The 20,696-nt window shown below is 43.3% G+C and overlaps 1 protein-coding gene across 6 annotated transcripts in view; it reads right to left on the bottom strand.

The window, feature by feature from the left end:
* Window positions 1–558: 558 nt before the first annotated feature.
* FOXP4 (forkhead box P4) overlaps window positions 559–20,696 on the bottom strand; it is a 181,479-nt gene continuing 161,341 nt past the window's right edge. For 5 of the 6 annotated variants that reach the window (XM_084853117.1, XM_084853120.1, XM_084853121.1 and 2 more), the window contains 4 exons: window positions 8,514–8,635; window positions 6,048–6,114; window positions 4,736–4,902; window positions 2,443–3,713 (listed from right to left, as the gene is read on the bottom strand). In XM_084853117.1, coding sequence (XP_084709243.1) covers window positions 3,569–3,713; window positions 4,736–4,902; window positions 6,048–6,114; window positions 8,514–8,635 — 501 coding nt within the window. In that variant the 3' untranslated portion in view covers window positions 2,443–3,568. Of the gene's footprint in view, window positions 3,714–4,735; window positions 4,903–6,047; window positions 6,115–8,513; window positions 8,636–20,696 lie in introns of all 6 variants that reach the window. The other variant, XM_084853115.1, reaches the window with a different exon arrangement.

Below are 20,696 nucleotides of genomic sequence, written 5' to 3'. Positions count from 1 at the left end.
AAAATGGTCCCAAGAGGAACAGTGAGGTGTGGTGTGTTTTTGCTCAAACTAAGGATGGGAACATTTTCCCGAGCTGCTTCTGGAGCTGAGCTGGGCCCTGAGAGATGGATAGACAGTCAAAGGGTTTTGAGGTATTCTAAGCTCCTGCAGTCATACCTTGGCTGTCTGTGGGTTTTGAAGAGCAAGCCACTGGCTGGCAATGGATCGTTTCTCTGGGGAGGTTCTTAAAAGCATTTGTAATTTGATTCACATCCCGTAAGCATGATCACCTCCAGTTTACTGATCACCCTCTTTGTCCCCATAAGCATGCAGTCTGCTTCCCTTCAGAGCTACTTCCTCAACGCATTTAGATACTAAACTTTTCAATTTTGCTCTGTCTGTAGAAGCTAGGAAACGGAGTAGGGGAAATGCATGTTCAGTGGAGCCCTCTAGTGTAGGCTCCAGGAACCAAGCACTCGTGTTTTCCAAGTGAGGACTGTGGCATTCCGTTTTTTTTGCAGCCATGTTTCAGGAAGGAAGGGGGAGTATTTTTCATTTTCACTGCTTTTGACTTTGTCTAGATTTCAAACAAATCTGGGTCATTTATGCACCCTATTTAGTACACTGAGAATTTGGGAGAAGAAAAATGTTAGAGAGGACGTATAACTTGTGTGTTACATGGACAATAGCATTGCTTAGATAAAACAGTCTCTCGAGGTTTACCAAAGTGGGGCAACAGCACTCTGCGACTTCCAAGGTAAGGCTCCTCTTCCTTCAGCAAGATCCTTTGAAAAATGCAAGGCGATGGGAGAGACTGGCCAAGGTGGCTAGAGATCATAGTGCATAGTGTACCAGAATTTAAGAAATAAAAAGATAGGATTTGCTGGTGTGACCCACCAGGGAACCTTCTAGGAGACATCACCACTGGAAAAACTGAGCACATAGAATTGGAATATTCTGCCAGGTAGCTTTAGAAGTGTTGCAGAGATTAAACAGCCCCCCTCCTTTTTTTGAGTGAGATAATTTGATCTTGGCTAAGAGATTTGATCCCAATCACCATTCATCTACAAAAACAAGTTTGGGGTTGTATAGAAATAATGTGCTATGCTGTATTCTTAAGGTAAAGAAGAGGTAAAAAGGCACGAGAAGTGCCAGTTGATTTACTGTAACCCTCTGAGCTAAGCTTAGGAATTAATGGGGGGAGGAGGGGGGATTGTTATCATGGTCTGCCAGCTGGTGAAAAGGGGACTTAAGTAAGAGTCCTAACACCATTAGAATGCACCGTACTGAAGATAAATGGAGCAACAGCATGTGCAGGAGACAACATTTTGAGTAGGTTAACTCCGTCCGTACCCAGAAGGCATTATCCTTCACTTACCCAATGCCTTGAATTGCATGGTGCTTGGAGCAATGAGAAAGTATCACCTAATCACGAAACACAGAATGGTGCAAAGGAATCTAAAGACAAGTTAATCAGAAATATATCGACATGATGTCTTTTGGGGCCTTTGTTTGGGGAGGGCATTCAGCAAACTCATCTGCTCAAGCATGGCGTGGCAGTTTAGTCTCCTAACATAATGGGCTGGGGTACAGAAGAAGATCCCTTGCTGGTTTGGGAATGATCTACGTTTCCAAGTACCAGCATGTCTTCCAAAAAAGAGCGGTGTTTACATTTTGGGAGGGCCTCCTGTATCCCTACTAGGCCCAGAATACAAGTTACAGATTTACTTGTGGGATAGGGGAGCACACATGGACCTGCTTTAGAAACAGACTCCTCTGAAGCATAGTACCCATCTTCCTTGACCCCCTGCATTCTTAAGTCCCACAGTGACCAAAACTATTTCTCCCACCAGCAACTGGCAAAGCCTTAGTCACCAAGAGGGAGCTTTTGGGTTGTCGTCTCTTGGAGGAAGAGGCAGAGGAGCCTTTAGAAACCTGTGGGTTTTTTGGGATGAGAAGAGCCCCTCAGATAACCTTCCCCCCACCCCCTGTATTCTGATGTGAGGCCAGAGACAATGAGCTGACAAAGCATACTAGGAGGGTTTTTGGTTAACACTGTTCACCTGAATGATGTACTTCATTCCTATTATAACATTTTAGAAACTTCTTGTTCCCCCTCCAAATTAGCTTATGTCTAGGAACTAATGACTAGCACACCAGTTGTGGGGTAGGATATATTTCCACTAGACAAACCAATGGTTAGAAGGAGCTGAGTGCTTCATCATAGCTTTGCTGTGTTTGGTCACATAGGAAAGGTATTGTTGACCATAGATATATAGCACTGAGTTTTGTGTGGTCAACCAGGTCTTGCTTTGTTTTCTACAGCCACATACGATGGCCTGTCCCCCTTTACCTATCCCACCTCAAATGCTTCAGATTTTGCTGGCTTTGAGTATCCACTCAAGCCCTTCCCATTTACCCACCTCTTCACCCCCACATAAGCAACCAAGAGTCATGCTTTTTGGCCTCATCCTCAGTGTTTGTTAAAATGGAACAGACAGAATGGAAGCTGGGAGAAAGAAGCAAAAGTTTCATCTTGCAGAAGCCAGTCTTTCCCTGAATTCAGTCTCATGCTGGGGTGCATCAGCTTGCTCTCCATTTGCCCAGGTGTTGGTTTCTGGAAAAGTTTCACAGTATGTGATGGCGTGGAATGGACATTCATCCCTGGGTTTTGTGGTGAATAAAGGTTTGTGGACTGAAGACTGGCTGTCAAGCATGACTGGCTAAAGAAGACTGCTTCTTGAACTTGCAGGGGCACAAACACAAGTTGGAGAAAGAAAAACTGAGTGGCTTTATGTGTGGCAGTGAAAGACCCTTTGGCTGCTTGCTTACCTACAGTGTATTTATTACACCCAGCTCGGTTTTTCATTTCTTTCTCCGTTAGGAAATGAACAGAAGTTGGGACATCAGGGCCACTGTAGGGGTCTTGTTTCCAACAGCTGTTCCAGTATGTAGAGATGGTATGAGAGGGGAGTGTGTGCGTGTGTGTGTGTGTGCGTGTGTGTTAAAAAGAGGATTCCTCCTAGTGCAAAGTTCTCAGTGGGATTAACCAGCAGACTATTGGAAATGCTTTCCATGGTAAAGTGGGGGACATTCACAGAAGCCCATGGCTTGGATGCTGCCCCCTGTTGGACTGGATGCTTCCAAAATCTTGATTTGTGGAAACAACACGGCATATGAGCTGAAAATGACAAAACACAGAGCAGACAATACAAGACACCTTCTTTTTATCCCCATGAGGGTGGGGTGATGGAAGTGGGGGAGGCAACAAAGAAGTCTTCGGACAGAAACAATCTACCATCCTCGTTTACCAATTACAAAATAAAAAAAATATTTTTAAGGAAAAGAAAAAGCTCAACTCTGGTTTTTGTTTCTTTGCACATCCCCCTCTGTGAATGTCTGTTAAGAGTCACTGGGATGCAAGAAGGGGAAAGAAGGGTGTGCCTTCAGCAATGGGTAGACCCAAGGAAACCCTTTTGCTTTGCAGAAGTGCCTTAAACAAGATAACGCTGAAGGTCACCTTGAAGAGGTGAGAGCCATTGCTTTGTCTCTGGGGAAGTGCTGAGCCCTAGGTGAGGAGGGAGGGCCCTTAAGACAAGTCTTCCACTGGCAGTTCCTCCTCCAGGTCTCTGTCATCAGGAATCGTCACATTCTGATTGGTTGTTGCCATGAGAGAAACAGGTCTGTTGTCATCCTCTGTCTCGGCTGGTTCTTCCTTCACATGGACTTGGTGGCTGAAGAATGGAAAATTGGAGAAACCAAGTAGAATCAGAACAGTGCTTTGCTACGAAAAATAAAAGTGCTCAGGAATAAGAGTGCTCACTGGACTGGTAATGAGCTCTGATGAACCTATCTAATAGAAGAAGCGAGGCAGAAGCTGAATATTTGGCTAATGGTATAGTAGTCGTCTGACTTTCTTCAAGACCCCAAATATTTAAGTCTAAATACATTCCCCATGGAAGAGAAATCTTTGTAGTACTCAGGTCAGCTAAGCAACCGGTGGAATGTTCCATGGGAATTTTAATTCCTAATCTATACTTTCAAAGCAATCTCTGGCAAAGCATTGAGCAGGGGGTTGAACTCAATGGTCTTATAGGCCCCTTCCACCCCTACTATTCTATGATTCTATTCTATGATTCTTCCAGTGGTCAAATTCCTCTGATGTTAAGAGAAATATTTCCCTAAATAAAATATTTTTCTAGCCATTGTTAACTGGAAGCCCTTGCCAGTATAGGTAGCCTCACTACACCTCCCTCAACTGTCCTTGGGGCCTGCAAGAAGTGACTGCTTAGTTCCTAAAGACATCTACCCAACAAAACAATAGTCAGTTGTTACAAAGGCTGAGTACGGCAGTAACCACTCGGGCTGAGCACCACTGCATACCAAAAGCTGTGAGTCATTGCCACTTTGTGCTCAAGGGCAGTTCTGATGTGAAAACAAAATATGATTATCTTCAACTGCAAATTTGGCAATATTCATCAGCATTACTAAGAAACCCATTAAAAACACCAGGGTCATGTTTACTTATTGCCTTTAGGACCAGGCCCAGACTCAAACTGAAGATCTACTTACATCTTGAACGCGTTCCCCAAAAGCTCAAAGTGACATAGCTTAATCCACTACTAAACCGTAGGAGATCTCTGCCACTTTACCACCTTTGGATCTCATCACTCTGCTAGTAGGTACAAAACATTGTGTAGCAGCTACCAGAATCACCTGGAGGGAAGTCTACAGGATAAATGTGGCCCTGGCTTACCTGTACTGCTGTGGTGAAAGCCGGGGGCTATTGCTGCCATTGCTGTTGACTTGTTCCACAGTGCTGCTCACGTCATCATGGCCAACATGCAGCATGCCACTAGTGGAGCTCGTGTTGATCATGGTGGGACTGTTCAGAAGAGGGAAGTTGCTCTCCGCCAGGGCTGCCTACAAACAGACAGAGTCCAGCTGATATAATTCATGCATACTCAAAGAAGAAAATTATGACAGGTTTGTAAGATAACCGAGCTACTACAGGTCAATTTTCCCCCAAGCACTTAAAGTGCCTCTAGCTATGTTAACTTCCAAAAGAACTCAATAATTTATGGAAACTGAACTTTATCCCTTTCTTAAGAATATTCATGTTCCACCTTTCTAGGTCTTAAACAGAACCAATCAAGGTGGACTGTAAAGACAAATCTTACGCAATAAATACGACTAAAATACTTTTTCAAACCTCGTCTTGCTTTTATTCCAGCATGAAAACTGGGACTAAAACCTTGGTCTAACTGTTTCAGACAGATGTCAGAAAGGTGAGTTTTCCATGGGTGATGATGAAGCTTTGGGTCCCCACCTCATTGGCTAAGAGTGATCTGCAGCCTAATTTAGTGGAACTCATTAAATAGTTCTAGGCCACTAGTTCCTCAGCAGTAACCTTGCCCACGCTTCCTAAACCACTGTTCTATATTTGGACCTGTCCCTATCTTTCCTACCAGCCTGTTACTCCCCATCAAGAGAGAGGGGAGGCTGAAAGGGCAATTACATTAACAGGACTGCAAGGCACTCAGCTGTGAGAGAGGCTACCTAGATATCTGGCCATTTGGTCTCCTTCATTTCTTCTTACTACTGCCAAAACAATTAGTTCTTACATTGCCTAGCAGGACACCAGAAATATATGAGCACTGCACTGTTACTGCAATAAGCAGGAAGGTGGGCTTTTGGCCATATGGAGTCAGGGCTCCCAGGCTGTTATAGGTAGAAGGGTTGCTTAGACTGGACCGGTTCTCCAGTACATCTTGTGGAAAAGCAGCACTGAATAGCCTGTGTTGAAGTTTTAAACTAATCACTGATTGCCTTCAACAGTCATAGAACAAATCTCCTATCCAGAAAGATAAAGAAACAAACCCCCCAAACTAAACAAGTCCATGTAATTATATATTTGGTTCCTACATCCATAGTTTTTCTCCACAATGCCATGAAGGACCAATGGAGTGGGAGTTTCCCTTGGTGGGTTTGAAATGGAAACACAGCACTCTCCTAACAAGGATGGCTCTCTCTAACAGAAGCAATACTGCACATAAACTTGGCATTACCTGATAGCTGGCATTAAGTGCTCCATAACTAAGGCCAGAAATCATGTTTTTGACTAAAGTTGGACTCCTGTAAACAAAAGAAGCAGCTGTTAGCATTCCTATACAACACAAAGTGGAATAATAGAGGCACTGTGGAAGGAAGAGCAACTGCAGAAGCCACTGCTGTTTATGATTCCCCCTAAAGTGAGAATATGCCCTACTACATGAGGATGGCTACAGCCCCACGTTTGTTTCTATCCACTACTACCTAAACATTTAGATAGTGCCAATAGTGCACTAAGCTCTCTTGTGATCAGTCTTGTTTCATTTTAGACATGTCACCAGATTGGATGTGCAACAGGAAAATGGAGCATGCAAGCTGGTATTAGAAGACAGATGCCACCTTGTCCTAGGTTTCAGACTTTTGGTTGAAGCATTATTACTGTTATCAGTGATTTTCCACCTTAAAGCTCTATAGTTGAAAAATATTTCACTTTCACCTCTCTCTCCTCTCCTCATTAGTTCAGTTTCTGTACATAAAAAACACAACTGAACAAAGCTAGTGATGAGAGTGGCCTATATAAAAAATATAATTTGGTTATATCAACTTTCTGAGCGACAGGTTTTCTGCAGTTAAAGGTAAAGGTGTCCCCAACCAGTCGTGTCCGACTCTAGGGTGTGGTGCTCATCTCCATTTCTAAGCCGAAGAGCCAGCGCTGTCCGAAGACGCTTCCGTGGTCATGTGGCCAGCATGACTGAACACCGAGGTGCACGGAACGCTGTTACCTTTCCCGCCGAAGCAGTACCTATTTATCTACTTGCAATTTCTTGCTTTCGAACTGCTAGGTTGGCAGAAGCTGGGACTGAAGACGGGAGCTCACTCCGTCACGCAGCACTCGGGTCTCGAACTGCTGTCCTGCCGACCTTCCAGTCTGCAGTTCAGCGTCTTAACCAATAAGCCACTGTGGACCTCTGCAGTTACTAAGCCACTGTGGACCTCTGCAGTTACTAAGACACCGTGGACCTCTGCAGTTACAGGAGCTAATACCACTAACAGATACCTCCAGTGGAATTCTGTTGTCTGTGCAAGTACCAAGAGTGATATTTAGTTACCACTAGTAAGTGAATGGTTTTGCCTATGGAAGTACACTGCTGGGCACCTTTAATACCATTAACTACTACTACCTGCTGCAAAACTTGCAGCACAATCATGAGTGTGTTTACAGAGAAATCGGTCCCATTGTGTTCAATGGATGTGGGTTAACTGAAGTGGTTATATTTTGATTATGTTATATTTTATTACTGTTAGCAGCTTTGAGCACTATTCTTAGTGGAAAGGCGGAATATAAATTAAAGCTTACTCTAGGGAAAGTGTGCATAGGACTGCAGTCTTGGTCATGTAAACTTACAAGGATTAATATCATAGGTACACCAAGTATGTTAATGGGTATACCAATGAGGCATGCTTCTCAGTTTATGATTCTCCTTTTCATCCTCCTTCACAAAATGTTTCCTTCAGCCTTTGTTCAACCCCCCACCAGGTATCCTCCTTGTAAAAACCTTGGTAGCTGAGTGAAAGCTCCATACAAGTACCCCTGCCCCTCAGGAACTGTAATAAAGATAAGGGGGAGGGGGAGACATGTTTACTGGCAATGGGGTTGCGTGTAGGTACAGGTAGAGGTGATGAATTCATGTTTGCATTGCAGAGTCCTAAATATATATTTGTGTGGTAGTGAATACACACACGCAGTTGCAAACATCAGAGAGAAGTGTGCAATATTTGAGTTTGCTCCAGGAAACTGACAGGGGCAATAGACACAATAAGTGAAGCAAAAGCTGAAATATGGTTCTGAAAAGACTAAACGTATAGGGTAGCCCCCCAAGAATGGAAATAATCATGCAAGCCTCTCAGCCACCTCTGGCTGAGCCACCTCTCAGCTGTCCTCAGGGATAATTGATGGGGATTACATCTCAAGTCATTTAAAGGGGGTTATTTACTCCTTCACAAAATACAGAATTCATTTATAGAATTTGCAGCCACAAGACGTACCAATGGTTGCCACTGGCCGAGATAGCTTTTTAGGACAATTCATGGAGGCTATTTCTATGAATGGCTATTAGCCTTGGTAGCTATATGCTCAGATGTAGTATACCAGTGAATACTCAGATGATAATAGAAAAAGGCTGTTGACTTCATACCCTGCTTGCAAATTTCCCAGAAACACCTAGTAGGTCACAGTTGGTAACAGAATGTTGGAGGAGGAGCTTTGGTCCTATCCAGTAGGACTGTTCCCATGGTCTCACTATAATGAGCGTGCAGACCACATGGGAACGATGTTGGTGTCAGGTTTGCTGCCCATGCTCCATAGCTCCTACAAACTCCCCCCACCCACCCCATGCAAGATGGGCACTGCATGCCTCCAGTTTTGTATTGAACTGGAGCACTTTTCTTCCCAAGGGTACTATCTTGGAAGATGTCAGACACACCCTGTCATCTTTGGTGGCCTTCTCTTTTGGTACTCAAGTTCATCTACAGTCCAGACGGCTCCCTTGACGTTCTCCACTCGCACGAAGCACTTATGCAGGCTCAGGTTGTGGCGTACAGCATTCTGCATGCATGACAGAGGAAAGAAAAATAATGCCCTCAAAACAACTGAAGGCCTCCCCAGTCCCACCCCAACCACCCAAAACAGATTCCTCTATTACCAGCCATTGGCTTCCCAGCCTCCTACAGAGTAGTTGTCAGCAACCTCCTATTGATATATTTAAACCTGGTTCTCAGCATGAGAGGTTATGAGGCAGGTATGCTTTCAGTCTATCATATACTGAAAACAATATGCCAATTGTTGTAACAGCTGCATTTCTCTTGCACTATCCCCACTGTGCATGCCTGTGTAATTTTATTCAGTTACATTGTTGGTGGTCAGCACCACCTCCTGATCAGCTGCCTCACTGTTATCACCTCTGCTGTACATTGGCTTCTCCTAATCAGTAGTAGCTCCAGTCATCATGTTACCTTATGACAGTAGGTACACATGTACACATACCTGTGGACTATCCTGAAGAAACATGGTAGGTGGGACTGAGGTGCCCTCAGCCAATGCCAGCAGCACAGAAAGGAGTGGGCACAACAGCAATGTGAGACAAATAAGAGCACCCCACCCCCCATGCAGTTGATGGGATCAACAAACACCAGCAGCAGCTGGGAAAAGACTGTTGCTCAGAGCAACAGAAGGAAGGGGCTGCAGTTTGACAATTCAGCAGCACACGTTATAGAGAATGCTTCAATCCAGTTATACGGAAAGCCAGCAGGAGTCCATCAGAAGGGAGGCCACTCTGTCTCCGGCTCTGAGACACTTGCTAACAAAGCTTGCATACAAGAACCATTTTGTGAGCATGTGTCTTGTTCTCCCCTCCTACGGACGTCAACATAGAATTGTTGCTGGGCTTCCGCAAGCCAGCCTACGTAATCTCTCATTATTGGCTAAATGTAGAGAAAAGGGAGGGAGAGGGAAAGCAAGCTAAATATTGTGAGGGGCAATTAATTTCCAACACCATCTTCTGTTTGGAAAGACTCGGATTCTCCCCCCCCCCCAATCTTACAGCCCATCCCTCCTCTTTATTCTATTGCTCATCTTTACATTTCTAAATGTAAAATAAAGAAAACGCACGTATGCAGGCAGTGTTGCCCCGAGAGATACTAGCTCCCTTTCCCCCCCTTCTAGCTCCCTGCCATTTGCTACTGCCCCTATTTCATTACCAATTTTAATTTGCCTCTAATTAAATCCTGTGTATTTTTCCGACTCACTTGCTAATCCATGAGGGAGGCAAGAGGCTGGAGTGGAATCTCTCCGAGCTATAATTACAAAGGGCCTAATCACGTCGGGGCTCTGCCTTTGAATAAATTTCCTTGCATTAAGGTTCTCAGATTCTCTGCCTTGCAAATGAGAATGACCCCAATTTCAGGATGTTGGCCTTGGAGGGTTTTTTTTTTATTTCGAGTCCTGATTCGTGATGAGAGACTAATTCGTTACGCTAAAACATTAACAGCAATTTAAAAGGTCGAACGGGGGCCGTATAAACAAAAGAGCTGGCCAAGACAACAAGGCAAAAGAGGGAGAGATGGGGAATAAAAAACCCACCTTAGAAAGTGTTACAGTTCTTGGAAACTCGGTGAAGTAGACTTTTCCCTCCAATTTTGGACACAATTTATATTGTATAGTTCACCCATACCTCCCCCCGCCACTTTTTTCTATTGTTTATCCAACTGAATATTCGTGATGATGCAGTTGTCCCTCCTCAGTGCCCCTGTTCTCCAAGCCTCGCTTTCCACTTTTGTTATAACGGCAGCAGCTCAGTCTGGAACCATGTGGGGTTCGACAACGCTAGCACGCCACTTGAAACTGTGTAGCCACTAGCACCCTGCTGTTACTAGATGACGTTTAGCAGCAGAGCACTTTCCCCAACCTGGTGCCCTTCAGATGTGTTGAGACTGCAATTCCATAATTCCCATTGGCCATGCTGTCTGGGAATTATAGGAGTTGTGGTCCCAACACATCTGGAGGGCTCCAGGTTGGGAAAACGGCTTTCCCACATTGACTGAAAGCAAGGCTTAGGGCCTTCCCATACCAGGCACGCCTAACCCTAAGCATTGCACTTGCTGAGTCGTACCACTTCTGTGACAAGGCTGCCCACGTTTCAAAGACCTATGGACTATGTCAATGGCCTCCAAACACCTGCATTCAATGCTTCCAAACTGAGGGCACTTCTACATGGCACTGTTTCCCTAGTACCACCTCTTAGATGACATGTGAAGTGCTGCATAACCGCTTCTCGTTCTGTGGCACTGATGTTGCTCCAGTGTGAGGTGCGGATAAGCTCTGAGACCCTGTGGTGGATCATCTGTGAGCAGAAGTTCTGCCTCAGGGCTTATCTGAGACACAAGTCACACAAGTGTGTGCATGTGTTAGTGTGTGAGAGAGTACAAGCCTAAATGGCTTGCTGAGTTTCACAAAGAGAGTCTCAGGTAGGAAGTGTATCTCTGCCTCTACAAGAAGTCCCAGTGCAGAAATCAAGAGAACAAGGTCAGACTCTCCCTGTAAAAATGCTGCAGCCTCATGTTTTTGTTTTAGGTACAGAAAATCCTGTATGGGGTCGGTTACTGTTGGAAACACCACATCTGCTGCTGTTACAAAATGTGGCCCTTCTGCATGGAAACCATCTTGAAGGCAGATGCCCTCTGGCACTTAAATCAGGAGATTAACAGGTAAAGAAGTCTTTTGGAAACCTACACTGTGGAATATTCTACCTCTGTTTCAATAGTGCAGCCCTGTTCCTATCGTCCAGATGATGTGGTCAGAGAATGGGGTGTGTGAGTGTGTGTTTTTCTTCCCTTGGTTCCCAAGGGCCATAATGAGCATGGGAAATCCATCTCCCTGTGTGCCCTGCCTTGAAGTATGGTAGCAATGGATTCTGGTTGTGAGGGGCTCCCTGTGTGCCACTGATTCCTAACCAGAGGATTGTCCTCCTTCTATCTAAGAGAGAGGCTTGTGCTTCTGATCATCAGAGGCCCAGATCCAAACTTAGGCTTGCTTTGCACCAACTTGATGTTTTATGGGTATTGTCCACCACGTATAACGGACAGTGTGACACTATCTTGCTACATGCACAAGGCAGGAAGCCAAAAGGCCAATGATTTGATGAAGGTCATTATATATACCAAGATGTTCACAGATATTTCCTGAAAACAATACATGAATTTTAATTGCAACCATAAGCTGCATAAGAATAATTTGATACAGCAGTCCCATGGAGGAAAGTATAACTTCCTAGGCAGCTGCGATCTGGTTCTGGCAACACCTGGACTGCTGAACAAAACTTTCTAGCATGTTATGGGTATTTCACAATCTCTTGCCCACCCCAGTGGTTGGGAACAGGGTGCTACCAAGCATGTCTTTGCTCTTGCCTCACTTCTGTGGTGCCCTGCTCTAGGGAGGCCTTCTTGCATGATTGTAATGCAGCTTTTGTATTTTACAGAGTATTTGTTTAATGCCAGGCTTGGCTGCTCTGTTTGCTTCTTATCTTTGCCTTTTCTAATGATGTTTGCTTTATGCCCCTGGCCCAGCCTCTCTCTTCAGCTCCTACCCCAACCATTCAGCATCGCTCTCAGCTCCCTGCTAGGTGTGCTGCTGCTGTCATACCAACGAAATCCTCCTCATGCCTGCCTCTTTACAGGCACCTCTTGCTTTACCTCTTGGCACCTGTTTACTTTGCACTCACAGAGCTCCTACTACCTGAGTACCTCAAAAGTGCTCTAGAAGGACAGCTAAAGATTAAACCATCATATAAAATGGAAATGCTTTCCTTGTGAGACAACCAAAAGAATACACACAGGAACAAGTTTTGGTGCTGAGATTTGTGTTCCTTCCTTTCCCTCTTTTATAATGACATTGTTTTTAATTCTTCCAGACATGATAAAAGAAAAAATAAACCACATCTGGATTTCCCTGTAAGGAACTAAATGAACATTTTGCAATAGAAATATTTTAAAGTCATTTTTTCACACTAAGATGCTCTTAAGTAGAGGTTTGCAATTTGCAGATGCATATATTATTTTTAATTTATGCAGGGCATAAGTGGTATGTATGCCCAACATCAATAAGGGATACAGAATCAGGCATCTTTAGGCTGCTACATTCCTCATCTCCTGTCTCAGAGGTAGAAACATTTCATTCTCAAGTCCTGCCCTAACCACTATTTTAGGCACAGCATTTTCTATGAGGCACATAGTTCTAATTAAGTCAGACAGCTACAGCTTGGCATTTCTCCAGCCCACGCCCTTCCCACAATTTCCTCCCATGGGACTCTACTTGCAACATGCACAGGATGCTATCTGCAGTTATTTGCGACTTGTACAGGCAAAGTATATTTACCTGTAGTATTCCACCTGAACCATTAGGGGGACTCAATGATTGGTGCATGAGCTTACAGAGCCGAGAGCCCTTGAAACGACTACAGGCCTTCCTCAGTTTGTCTGAATTACCTATTCACAGACACCCATTCTGGTTAGTATTCTGGCTCTTACTCCATGTTAAGGAGGGAAAATAAAAAGGTCATCTAGCCACAGTCTTGCCTCAGAACTCTCCCTGCCTCAAAACACAAATGTTCCCATGACACTTCTTCAAAGGGTGATGCATTTAACCATTAAAGTACAAAAATCTAAACAGGGCAAATATAATTAGCCTTATAGTTGTCAACATCAAAGGGAGAGCAGATTCTGCATTCCTCTTACTGGCATGTATGAATCTTTCAGTGAGGGATACCTTCATACATTAATTTTAAAAGCCACAGAGCTTAATTTCCCTGTCAAGCCAAGTGTGCAACTCAAAGTGTGCCTCAGTCAGCATAAGTGCCTTTTTACTACTATAACAATTTCCAGAGGGGCAACTATGTTAGTGTGTTGCAACAAAAGCAACAGAGTTTTGTAGCACCTTAAAGACTAACACATTTATTCTGGCATAAGCTTTCATGGACACTGCCCACTTCATGCAACTGATGAAATGGGCAGTGTCCACAGAAACGCATGCCGGAATAAATGTGCTAGTCTATAAGGTACCACAAGACTCTATTGTTTTTATTATTGGAGATACACACACACACACACGTACGTGTGTGTGTGTGTGTTTATAAATATATATATGTGAAAGCCATCGGGCAGAGAAGACAGCCCACAGATGCTGCCATTCATACATGCCAGGCACACACTTCCACTACGCAGATTTTTAAAAGAGCGACACATGAGGTATTTTTCAGAAGGTTCCAAAAGGTTAAGTAGGCGAGATGCAGGTGATGAAGTCAGAGGAAAATTCAGTGGTGCAAAACACTAGACTGAAAGAACAGGATATATTATGGGGGCAAAGGTTCGAGACAGAACGAAATGAATGAACGTATAGTAGGATTGAATCAGCCTTTTACATCCCTTTGCTACATGAGAGGAGGAATTGCTGAGATAAACTCTTGCTGATGTTCCACACCTTGGAACAAAAACTGGGAAAGGAAAGTTAAGAGCCCAGTCAAGAACGTGTAAACACTACAAAAATAAAATACAGGCAAACCAACACAATGCAAGGCACTATGGCTTTCATGTTGGGGATGGTGAAGTTGCACATTTCTCTTCCCTAATATTGTTATTCATGGTCAGTCATCCAGAGCCATAGCACACCAGCAACAAAACAACTGACTTGGGAGCAGGATGCCAGGCTGTAGCCAATCTTTCTTGCAAAATGGGGCCTACCACATTTCCAGGTGGGGCTTCAAAGAAATTAAGTTTAAATCTACAATTTCCTCATAAGCAACTGAAACGTCTGTAATCCTGTTGCTATGTCCAAGTGTCTATTGGTACTTTTACATATCTAAGCTGAATAAAAATAGTTAGTATTCACTCATGCAACAAGGATCGATTTGCAGATGAGTTTATGCAAGCTATATGAAAGTTGAGTATAACGGAAAACACCTTGTACTAAATGACTAAATCTTTTGTCGGAATTAAAGATCTTAACAGTACAGTGAACAAATAGTACCAAAAGGTGTAAAATAAACAAAATAGTTTTTGATATAATTAGCAAGTGAGAAGATAGCTGCTGCTCTCCCACCCCATATTCTGTTTAATTCTTATGTTGTGCACCAATACAAAAAATCCCCCCAAAACAAAGAAACCCCCTCATAGATCAAGGGCATGATTCAGTCAAGTTAAGCACTTTCAGAGTGCTGAGCACATGCATAACTTTTCCACTGAATTTCAATGAGCCATTTTTAAGCAGTGGCCAAACATATTTTTCTGTTTGGCAACCTAGAAAATGCCTCAGGCTTTGGTGCACGTATTCAAGTAGTCCATGTCTTAAGCACTCACAACCCTCAATGATGCAAGAGACTGTGCTGTCCATGTGTGCAGACTCCTTAGGGCTCCTCCTTCCCTTCTGTTTGCTAAAGGGATGGAAAGGGAACAGCAGAAATCCCAGTCCTTGAAAGGAAGATGAGGAGCTGCTGCTACATCCCTTTTTGTAAAGGGATGTAAGCCTCAAAACCACTGAGGTTCATGCTATAGTTAGCAAGTGAGAAAATAGCTACAGCTTACTTTTCCAAATATTCATTTTTATTCTTGCACACCAATACAAAACACCCCCCAAAACAAAACACACACACACCCCTGCCTCACAGGGCATAAACCAGCCAAAGTCACATTTGTCACCTTTTCACTAACTCAAGAGTATTGCATTGCCACATTAACCATGGACAAGCATTTTTGCCAAGTTCTATACCCAATGTTTTCTTCTTAAACAACTCTGTTAACTTCTTTTTTCCTCTCTGTATCCCAAAGTGCACTCCCTCTTCTCTCTTTGCATCTCCTCAGGTCTTTCTACACCTCTCATTTGTCTTTCCCGCACCCCTTGGCATCTCATCTATCTCTCTACCCTGCAGGGCTTTTTAAACCCCCATCTCTGTCTCTCTCACACACACCCCTGCTCTAAACCCTCATCTCTGTGAGCTTGCCCTCTTCTCTAATAGCAATCTCTCCCCTCAGTCTGTATCCACTCCTATGTCACTTGTTTGTTTCCCTGTCTGACAGGACTCTCTGCACCCCCATCTGTTACCCTCTTTTCTTCTTTGAGTGTTTTTTGCTCAGTTTCTGACCACCTTCTTATGCTGAAGTCCATGGTAACAAGACACAGGCTTTCATTCCCCCAGCCGTTTACCCACTGAAAGTGTTTTAGACATAACTGGCTGTGCAGCAAGGCCAGCTGGCTGCAACATACAGAAAAAACATTGTCACCTCCACTCACTACCTCTGAATCCAGAAAGAGGAAAAGCAATGCTTCAATGTCATCTCCATTGTTAATGGGTTTATGAAGTCTATAGATGTTGGTTCTCACAATGACGTAGGAATGGACTGCAAACAGATATCTGGCATTTTTTTGTGCAGTTCTAGGCTGTGCCTAGACTGTGGATTACTCTCCTTTGGGAGATTCACCAGGCTCCTCCTTCCTTGTTTGCTTTCAGTCAAGACCTACTTCTTCCAGAAGGCTTTCAACGCTGTTGCATTTTTAATTGTTTTTAAATTTAAAATTAGATTGTTATCTGCTTTGAGTATGTCACATAGAAAACCAGAACAAACATACATCGAAATAAATGGAATTAAAATTATCCAGTAGTCCTTAGCCAGGGATAGTGAATATTTGTGCATATGTTTGGTGGTGGTGGTACACACATATGTTTATGTGTGTTTTTATCCTTTATCATCCTTAAGTGACTCTGGAACTGAATCACCCTTTTTAATCATTATGGACTGAAAGTCTGACAGGGTGCTTAAGGGCAGATACTTTCCAAGACCACTTTAAGTCACTATTGGAAAAAAACCATCTTGTGAAGTACCTCTTGCCTCTTTTAAGTGCCCTGCCACAATCACAGTCAAAGTAGATAAAGGACTTTTTTTTTTCATGATCATTTAAGCACAATAAGAGTGATAGTTATCTTTAAAACAAACAAAGAAAAAACCATCCTGAGCCAGTGGTGTGTGTATGTGTGTGTGTGTGTGTGGGGATCTAGTAGTGCAGCCCTGCTGCCCCTTGATCACATGGAGCCCCCTTCGTGTGATTAATGCACAAAGGGAGCTATACTCTGCCGAAGATCATGCTGTAGACATTGAGACATATGCAACACTATGAAAAAAATCAGAGTTAATAGGGCACCCACCCACTTTTGGCCTTTTGCCTATAGCCGGTTCACCCTGAAAGACATTCTGAGTTTCAGACAGTCCATAACTATATTAAGTAAGTTTTCACAGTTACTTATTTATATAACAATGCATGAAACAGAAGGTTTGATGTCCTCTGGTCAGGGAACTTCTAGAAGTAACCCATCACTGTGGTAATTAACTTCTCTTTTGTCTACAAGTGTCCCTGGACTCTTGAAATAAAATGTGTGAGGCAGGCAGCATAGCAACTGCGGAGAATTAGCTGAGATTTCATTTAGCTAGTAATGGTTTTTTATGTATTCTGCATCAAATATATTTATAGTTACTTTTATTTTTAAAATACTGTAAACTGCTCTCAGCACTACAGGAAAAGAACAGGACAGAAAATGAAATAAGTGGTAGGATTTGAGCTAGAACTACACTACTATATCTACATACCTTAGAGTACAGTTGCGAGCAACCAACTCTTATGTCTGTGCTCTAAAACTATAAGAAAAAACATAAAAGCATAAGGCTATATGCTGTTAGTATCATAGCTAAAGATGTCACATGCTACTTGAAATTTTCACAGCAGTTGTATTCCCTAAAGCGCTTTCATATCTTGTGTTTTGAGAATGCGATTATAGCATAGCATAAGTTATTATAGCTGAAATTTGTTGTATTGTAAATAATTACATAGTAGGAAAAATTCCTCCTCTGGCAGGCGAATTGACTAGGTGTCAGCTAATAATTGTTTTCTAGACTCTAGTGACTAAGATTATATAATTCTTGAACAAGCAGGAGTGAAAATTCTTTCAAGTCTCTCATTTTGCACTTGAATAGGTTAACTATCTGCCTCCATCTATGGATGAAGCTCTGTGATGTGGTGAGCAAACCCCCAGTATCAGAGCTTCCAGCAATTTGTTACATGATCACAATACTGTAGAGGCAGCTTATGTTAACCAGAAATGAAGGGATCCTTTTCCTCAGCTGAGTGTCAACTAAATAAAGGAAGACGAACTCTAGACATGGATGACAAGTGCGATCCAGGGCTTTTATAGATTGCAAGCTGTGATATTCGACTGCATGACCTGGAAGAACTCCTATTAGGCTAGGCCTGCACAACCCAAGCCTACTCAGCCAACTGCAGCCCCCTATCCAACTATTTGTGCCCCTCCAACAGTGGTGGGAGGGGGGGGAAAAAGTATCTGCATAATGTATTTTCTCTTTCTAGAATCAGATAAATGCGGTGGAGTTGGCAGTAGTATTCCCCCAAGCCTTTGAACTGGACAGCCATCATGCACAGCCTTTTCTGCATCTGAAATGCCCTCAGACTGATGCATTATGTTTTAGATATACACTTTTAAAAATCACCAGAAATGACCAAAAAGGTTTTCCACAGTTGATGTAGCAATCCATCCTTTTGAATTAATAACATGTAAAAAGTGGTCATTAACTGAGATGTGTGTCTATGGAGGAACCATGGAATCAGAATGGGCAAGTAGCCACACAAAGAAAGACTACCTTAGTAGACAGGAAGAGGAGGGATGGAAATAGGCTGAGCAGAACTGCACAGCAAGTCAGATCCAGGCTGAGAAGTCAATGGATGACTACCAAAGCCATAGAAGTTTCCCATGCTAGGTACCACGTCATGTGCAGGTTAAACATCTTTCTTCTGTGGGTACTCTCCAACAGCTATAGCAACTACACAATTTCTTGAGGGTGCCATGCATACTGTGAAAGATCAATTATTGGCAACCTGGGTGCTCTATGACTATCAGGGATCAGATGTATTGAAACACATACCAGGGTATAAACAAAAACTAACCTCCATGGGAAGGTGTCCCAAGTGCTAAGCACCTATCATACTTATGCTTATGTATATGCATAAGGAGCACCTTCTCCCCTATGCCCCAGTCCGCCACCTAAGGTCCCCTGAGGGCTCTCTGCTGCGGCTGTCTAATGTGAGACTGGCAGCCACACGCAAGAGGACCTTTTCCTTTGCCGCCCCTCAGTTGTGCAATGACCTGCTGGTTGAAATGCGCCTGCTGACCTTGCTGAAGGTTTTTAAGCAGGCATTAAAGATGCTATTATTCCAGCAGGCCTTCCCTTTTTAGAACTCTTGTTCCTTTTGCTGACTTTTGTATGTGGTTTTAAGCAATGTTGTTTTAAGCTGTGTTTTATTGTTGGATTCTTTAAAAATTGTTTTTAGTTCAAAGTTGTTTTTAGTCATATGTTTGTATATATTGTCCATGTGTTTTTATGTAAATGGTTTTAAACTTTGTTTATTGTATTTTAATGTTTTAACTTTTGTAAACCGCCCAGAGAGCTTTGGCTATGGGGCGGTATAGAAATATAATATAATATAATATAATATAAATAAACAAACAAACAAATATGCCTCAAGGGATTTGCTTGACTTGTAAGTCCCCCAATTCTCTACCAAGTATTTTCATGTTTAACCCTAGATAGACTCATGTACAGATCTTGATATCATGTGTACATGTGTTTATATGTGTATGTATGTTTATGAACAAATATCAGCCAATAAGCTACATAAAGGACCCCGTTTTTTTGTTGGCCAGGTGGTAGAGAACAAGAAATGATGGCAACAAAAAGAAGAGTTTGACTTCTGTTGCCCAAGACCTTAAGACTCATTTTCTGAAACCCCAGTCTGTTCACGAACTTTGCAGACATGCCAAGGCTCCTCAAACTAAACTGATAAAGGATGACAGAAAGGCAAGACTGAATGGACCAGATAGTAGTCAAGTATTTTGGGATTAGAACCTTCTCTCTACATTTGTTCCCCAGTAGCTGGTAGACAGGCTGTTACCTAGTCTGATATCAGGAGCAGATACAGGCAGCAATGAACAGATCAACCACAATTTAGGCTGGTACAGTCAGCCCTAGGAAGAAACCCATTGGAATCTCAGGAAGAGGTCTTTCCCTGTTCTGCTCCTTGAAATCTCTTAACTGACAATTCCATGATTGAAACTGAGGCTCATCCTTGCAAAGCATGTGTACAACCACAGAGCAGCCACCCCCTGTCCAAGTAACTTTAGAAAAGTTAGGATTTCTAGTGTTCCTTTTAGAATTGATCCAGTTCACTCACTTCCCACATGTGCCTGATGCCATGACCCCCTTTTCACTCTCAGAAAGTAACTCTCGTTTGTCTCAGATTTGCATTTGCTTAATGGGCAGTAAGCTCTGCTTGGCTGTTATCGGATTTTGACGGCTACACAATGACTCTGGCTTCCCGTCTGAGCGAGTGATTGTATCAGGGCCTGCGTGTGACAGTGGCAGAATTATGTCATGTCTGGAGGATGGAATCTTATCTAGGCTCTGGCTGAAAGGCAGAGATGCCCAGCTGCGGGAACACGACACACACACCATACTCTGGAGATGGCCCCCCTCTCTCTCACCCTCCCCCACTTCTGCATCCCAAGGAGGAATGGTCTCTTCTGCTCTTCAGATCTCACCAAACACATGACAGCATGAAGGAATGGCAAACAGATTCAGACACAGAGGATAGTAACAGGCCAAACTTTAAATTAAAAAGGGCAAGTAAGGACTACTTTACATGAAACAACACACACACACGGCACAGCCCTTCACATACCTTTGCTAAAATGGAGATTCATCAGAAAAAATAACCTTCAGTGTGTCTAATGAGTTCACCAGAGCTGGGCTCATGCATTTTTAGACCCCTTGTCTCCTGAACAGAGTGGGAGAGGCACTCATAGCCTGGTTTAAGAACACAGAACATAGGTAGCTGCTACACAGAGTTGTACCATTGGTCCATCTAGCTCACTACTGTCTGCACTGACTGACAATGGCTCTCCAGGGTTTCAGACAGGAGTCCTTCCCAACCCTACCTGGAGATGCCAGGGATTGTACATGAGACTTTCTGCATGCAAAGCAGGTGCTCTACCACCGAGCCG

This window comes from Heloderma suspectum, chromosome 4, assembly GCF_057233095.1.
Source record: "Heloderma suspectum isolate Gila_16-S chromosome 4, 16-S_ref, whole genome shotgun sequence".
Lineage (NCBI taxonomy): Eukaryota > Metazoa > Chordata > Lepidosauria > Squamata > Helodermatidae > Heloderma > Heloderma suspectum.
This window is presented reverse-complemented; position numbering and strand designations above follow the sequence as displayed.